The following is a 6,000-nucleotide window of genomic DNA, read 5'->3' on the forward strand; positions in this document are numbered from 1 at the left end:
TTAAAAAAGAAAAAAAAAAGTTTATATCAGTGGGGTAGACTTTAAGGCTCTGGAGAGAAGTTGTTAGATCATAGATACTAAAGAGATACTGTCTGAGGTTGGGGTATGGTGATGTATCCAAGAGAGCAATGCAAGTCCGGCTGGCCGGGAACTGAACCTCTTCCCTAATAAACGCTTGGCTATTGAAGTAACCAGACACTTTTTAAATGGATGAAAGTAATATAGCACAATAGTATATCTTTTGCATCCATATCAATTGTTAATTACCATCTTATATAGACATGAGTTGGGCAAATACTGTTAAATCCAAAACCAGATATTTTTTAAGCCTGCTTTCTTAGCCTTCTCATTACATTAGCTTTACAGAATTTCACATGACAATCATTTAACTGCAACCTTGAGGTCTTAGCATTTCTTATGTCAAAAGAAAATTCTTTATTTTTTTTTCTGTTCCTTTTGTGGTGCAAGATTACTTCCTGAACTCTTCCATTATGTGGCTTGATCATGGTTTTGCTTGTTTAAAGTGGACTATGGTTGTAAAATAACTTATTGTCTGAATGTACTGTCAGCAACCTTTCGGCAATAAATGTTTTTTTTCATACATATAAATAAGAGGATGTGGCTTTTTGTGGACAAACCCTGTTTTTAACTCTTACTGCAGAGACTAATCAGAAGCACACAGTAATACAAATCAGAAAAGACACAAAATACTTTCTTTATGTTTAGAGACTGTAAAGTAATGCAGCCTCCCACTGATACATAAGCCTGGGCACATTAACCAGGCCATATATGAATACTAGAAGCAAAAAAACAATATAAACACACCTCTAGGGACACAATATGTAGAGCAACAACATGGGAGAGGCTTGATTGTAATGCTAGTTTGCATGACACGTTGGGTTTGTGATGAACACGTGAGCCGTGTTCCTGTAGAGTTGTATTCCTGCCTACACTCCACCCCTTTGGTCGTCACAACAACAGCACTTGGCGTTAATTAGTTGTGTTGCGCCATCTAGTGGTAACAGCTATTTACAAAATACATGAAACTGTTATTCTTTTATTGTAGAAGTACATGAAATCATTTGACACCCTAGTACATTAGATACAGGAAAAACTACAGGAATCATGTGGCAACCAGGGGAACTGAGTAGAATATTGAATTAATTTCCTTTTCATAATATTTATAAATATGTAATTATTTACTTGAATTCTAAGGCATGGTAGAGCAATCGTCCATAACAGCATGAATAACACAGGTGTGCTTCTCATTTCATTAGATGGAAGTCTGCTCAGCTGCAGTTACCAGCTGGCTCTACCACAAACTAACATTCACTCATAAACTGAGACGTGCAAAACAAGGCAACAGAGTTCAAAAATCATAAAATACCTGTTAGGCTAAAGCCACTTATTTAACACACATACGTCTGTATAATACCTTAAATCCTGCTTAAGATAAAATACATTTTAGTTTTTTAAAAAATCGTGTTTTTTTTCCAATTATCTACCTTTTTTTTTTTTTTTAATTACAGCAGTAGTAGTTCAATGTTTCTGTACAACACATACACACCACAGCCTTATGTCAGTACACTAGTGTATGGATTTAAACTTTTCAAGTGTGCCTTTCAAACAAAACGCTACCGCTCAGGCAAATAAATAACGCGTGTTCAACATTAGACTTTACATCCGAACCACAGGAAGAACAATCTAAGCATGCAATACACAGTCTTCTGATACACATGTGGTGAAGGTAACAGTAAATGCAGTCGTTTTGGCACCATATTAAATCTTTTTTTCACACATGACTTCCAGAAAATGTTGAGATGATTAGATGTGGATGTCACACAGACAAGAGGTACTCGACCATTTACGGTCAGATAAGAATGTCGGACATTTGTGCTCTCACGTGAATCTCAGTTTGGTAATGTCTCAAAGCATTCAGGGCTGCAGTGCACGTGTGTAAAAGGCTTTACTTTCCATTATCTTTCACAGACAATTATTTGAGGCAAGATTTTCTTTGTATGTATGTAAACCTAAATGGGTCTGTAGCCCTCCGGTATGACTCATAATTTACTTCTGTCCAGTCTCTTTTTTGCAGGGTTGGGATACTGGGGGTTCTCAATCGCCCCCTCTCCAAATTTAAGTTCCAAAAAGGCTCTGTGGTTGTTAGGGCCATAGGCAGTGATGCCAGCAAAAGGCATGGGTACCAGTGGCTGCAGGAAGTGTTCTGGGAACTCGACATCTTGTTTATGTTCAGTCCACGTATCTTTGGTCATGACGCCATTACGTGGATAGAACGGCCACAGGTCAACGTGCAGGTGGTTAGCCTCACTGTACTGGACCCTGTAAAAGTCTCCTTCCACCGCACGCTCCCACACATAGCCATTAGCATCCACCAGAGAGCCCGAGTCCAGGTTCTTTAAATGATCGCAGTTGGGTACATCCTCCAGATAGATACCAAGGTCTACATCATAGTCCCATGGGATGATATCTTGATGGCGTACGGCGCCCAACAGAGTACCTCCCTCTAGCCAGTAGCGCACACCTGAGCGCTCCAAGATATTGACGACATACTTGGTGGTTTCCCTGAGTGCTCGCAGACAGCAGGGAGGTGTCCAGCGGTCCAGATAAAGATAGTCTGGAGTGTCATCCTGCACAGTGCCAAAGCAGCGTGGTGTCTCTTTGCTGCAGCCGTACCACTGTTCCTTCCCATCAGGCAGCAGAAGACGCTTCAGACCGAAGCTCCTCATTAGCTTCCCCGTGGCCTCCTTTAGTCGAGTGTCAGCCTTCCACTGGTTGTGAGCAGAGCTGAAGAGAGGCCGATGGTTTGCAGAGAAACAGGGGCCTTCCAGGAGTTTGACCTTCCAGCCTCTCAAAGAAGTCTGGATGAAGAGTGAAGAGAAGAGAGGCCGTCCAAGAGGGACAGAGAGGTTAAAAAGATCCTCAGTCCGAATGAGTACGACTGCATCTCCCTGTAAAGCTGTACATACACTCCCACTGCTCCCTGATGCAGCTGTTGAATAGATAGCTGTCCACTCTCTGAGGTTCACCCGCAAGTGGAGACACTGCACAGCAGATCGAGCCAATACGGGTGCAGCTACTAACCTCACAGGCCCTCCACCCTCTCCTTCCAACTCTCTAATTAACCTCTCAATAGCCCTTGGTTGCTCCAGCTCCACTCCATCAGGCACTAGCAGCACAAACTCTGTTTGCACATGAAACTCAGGCCTGTGAGCTTGTGGTGGTTGGTCTGGGCTGGGGGAGAGGATAAGAAGCCGAGCACCCTCCGGAAGCACCAGTGGAGGGTACGGTGATGTGTCAGCTACAGCCAGGAATGGAAGCTCTGGCCTCTGGTGAAGGAAGGAATTAGCCACATCCCCAACATAGTTTTCAAAATGTTCAAATTCCCGAAGTAGAACAGTTACACGTGGGCCTCGACTGTGTCCCTCCACTCCAACCACTCCAGGCTCACCTCCAGCTCCTGCAAGTAACCCTCCGAGACCAGAGGCTGGTAGGGCAGCCCTTCTTGTGCCCCTGCCAAGTTCTTTCCTCTTCTCCATCATTTGCTGCTGGGCTCGGGACACATAATAGAGAATGAGGAGGTTGAGGATGATGGCAATAGTTAACAAGCCCTGACAGAAACTGATCCGCATGGCAACTAATATTTCCTTTGCAGTTTATTTCAGGAGAATAACTTAAGTTTGAATCAAGAAATCCAGTGGCTGGTCTCGGACCCCCATCAGTGTAACAGAGAGTCGCATACAACCTGTAAATGACAGAAAAATGTTGTGTTTTGGTTCCAATACCACAAGCTTACATATAAGTATAATGTATTGATCTGCATATGAACATCACAATTTGCACACAGGATATTTAATTTAAACAAAGTAGTCAGTGAATGACCCAAGCCATAATCACATTCTTGTGGAACTAGGACATGATTGTTCCATGACAGGTTCTAGTTGCATTAGAAATTAATGAAAATAGGATAGTAGCAACTCACCTTCATCTGAATGTATCGGTTTTATTTCATATAAGACAATCGTTTGTAGGGCCATAATATCATTCAGAAGTTAAAAGAGGCTTTACCAACGTTAAGCCAATTATGCCCGTTATGCTCGCTATATGTGGATTTCATGATGATCTTTTTGAGCTGGTAGCGTAGTAGCTACCGATGTTGAATCGGCAGCAGCAAACACAGATATTAACTTGAGTTTAGCTCATATTTGTACGACTGTGGAAGAAATAGTCGCCAATATTTTTTGGAAGAAACTCACACCTAATGATCAAAAGAATATATCAAAAGCGCAAGGCTTAACACAATCCCAAACAAGAAACCCAGCTGCACGACTTTAGCATTAAGCTATCACATTGTTGCCCGCAGCAACAGGACAACTTCCGGTTGAAATCCTTCAGAATAAAGCTATTGTAGGGGGTGTCCAAATCTGAATCTATTTAATGAAAGGCACATATTTTACGCAATAACCGCTTCAGAGTTATCCCAGTTACCTGGCGTCTATACCTAATCTCTTACGTTTTAAAATAATAGAAAAGCATATTGCTATAATATAAAATATGAGATATAACTGCAAATGTTATTGCAGAGGTTATAAGGATATAAGCAATACAAAAAAATATAAATATAAATATTAAGATGATATGGGGAAAAACTATAATTCACGTTAACATGTTATATATTACAAATGTGTCCCAAAGGCTTTTGTATTGCTGTTCTTGGCTATGGCTGTCTTCGTTTCACAATTTATTTTCCAAAAATAAAAAATAAAAATCAAAGATAAAATCTCGACCGGAAATAGTATTGTTGATCACTGCAGCTAACTTTTTCGTTCCCGAAACCATTCCTGCTCACAAAATGGCAGGAAATTCATTCCCCTAGCGACATGTTTATTGTCTATTATAGAAAACATGGCCCTTTATTTGTCACCCGCACTGGGCATTTCACGAGGAGGAAACTGATCTGGGATCCGGGATATACAAAATAAGAGCAGCAAAAAAAAAAAAAAGGTTAACGTTTATTTTCAGGTGCATTACATTTAATAAACGCTGCCTGGTGTTACTTTATTTTGATGTTAGTTTTAAGACTGCACGTAAGCCGTTTTGTGAAAAGGGATTTGTTACGAAATCAATGGGGCCACGATGTTACACTGCGGTTAGATTGTGTTTTGCGCTGAAGGCTTGGAAGCGGAAGTGTATTATTTTACCAACAGAATAGTAATTTTTCTCTGTGCGTGTGAGAAAGGAAGAAAGGAGGGTAGCTTATAGTGAAGTGGAGCTGGGTTTGGAAAAGGGCACGGGGTACTTTTTTTTATATTTATATTCGTCCATTCTGCCCGTTCCCATCTCATTATCCTGGCGAAAGGTTGAACAGTTAAAATGGAGGCGGACAGAACCGGCGGAGGATCTAACCCGAACTCCGGAGGCGGCGGCGGCAGCAGTGGAACGGGGCGCAACCCAAACGGGCCTAAAGCAGGACCGGGCCAGGCGACATCAGCTGGTGGGACCGGGGCAATGGCAGCGGCCGCAGCAGCAGCCGCCGGGGCCGTCCCCGGACCGTTGCAGCAGTCACGGGAGCCGCAGGACGGGGAGTCGGGGATGACGCTTCCTGGGATCCTGCACTTCATCCAGTACGAGTGGGGACGCTTCCAGGCCGAGAAATACCGCTGGGAGGCTGAGAGAGACGAACTCAGGGTAAACGTATTCATCACTAACCCCGCGTTTATGTAGCTGTAACGCCAAGGAAAGGCCTGGAAGGATGTCACCGGAGCTCCTCCGGTGTTGCTTCGCGGATGTACACATGCCCTGCTATCGGTCAGTTAGAGGATGACAAAATGCTAATAGGGCTAGCATTACAGTTGACCAGGATGCGTTATTACTATACAGTAGATGACAATGTGGGAGCTGTTTGACCTCCAGTTGGAAGAAGAAACAGCCACCAGCACTCTTTTAAACATAAAATATTTTTTGTGTAAATAATAATAATAA

General features: G+C 42.6%; 2 protein-coding genes across 3 annotated transcripts in view; one reads left to right on the top strand and one right to left on the bottom strand.

Annotated features, from left to right (window-relative positions):
• Positions 1–1,043: 1,043 nt before the first annotated feature.
• Positions 1,044–4,399, bottom strand: LOC102290552 (fukutin related protein). The gene is made up of 2 exons (XM_005915783.3): positions 4,001–4,399; positions 1,044–3,763 (listed from the first exon to the last, which is right to left on the bottom strand). Exon 2 carries the CDS (start codon positions 3,648–3,650, stop codon positions 2,061–2,063), a length of 1,590 nt encoding a protein of 529 aa, XP_005915845.1. The 5' UTR covers positions 3,651–3,763; positions 4,001–4,399; the 3' UTR covers positions 1,044–2,060.
• A 795-nt stretch (positions 4,400–5,194) lies between these two features.
• Positions 5,195–6,000, top strand: part of strn4 (striatin, calmodulin binding protein 4) — a 16,463-nt gene continuing 15,657 nt past the window's right edge. The window contains exon 1 of one of the 2 annotated variants that reach the window (XM_042218071.1): positions 5,195–5,706. In XM_042218071.1, the coding sequence (XP_042074005.1) occupies positions 5,392–5,706 (315 nt within the window). In that variant the 5' untranslated portion in view covers positions 5,195–5,391. The remainder of the gene's footprint in view (positions 5,707–6,000) is intronic. The other variant, XM_005915784.3, reaches the window with a different exon arrangement.

This window comes from Haplochromis burtoni, unplaced genomic scaffold (genome assembly GCF_018398535.1).
Source record: "Haplochromis burtoni strain Fernald_Lab_line unplaced genomic scaffold, NCSU_Asbu1 Contig_15, whole genome shotgun sequence".
Classification (NCBI taxonomy): domain Eukaryota; kingdom Metazoa; phylum Chordata; class Actinopteri; order Cichliformes; family Cichlidae; genus Haplochromis; species Haplochromis burtoni.

What these genes read in the sequence shown, in the direction of transcription:
- LOC102290552 (XM_005915783.3), bottom strand. Translation starts at nt 3,650, where the DNA reads ATGCGGATCAGTTTCTGTCAGGGCTTGTTAACTATTGCCATCATCCTC.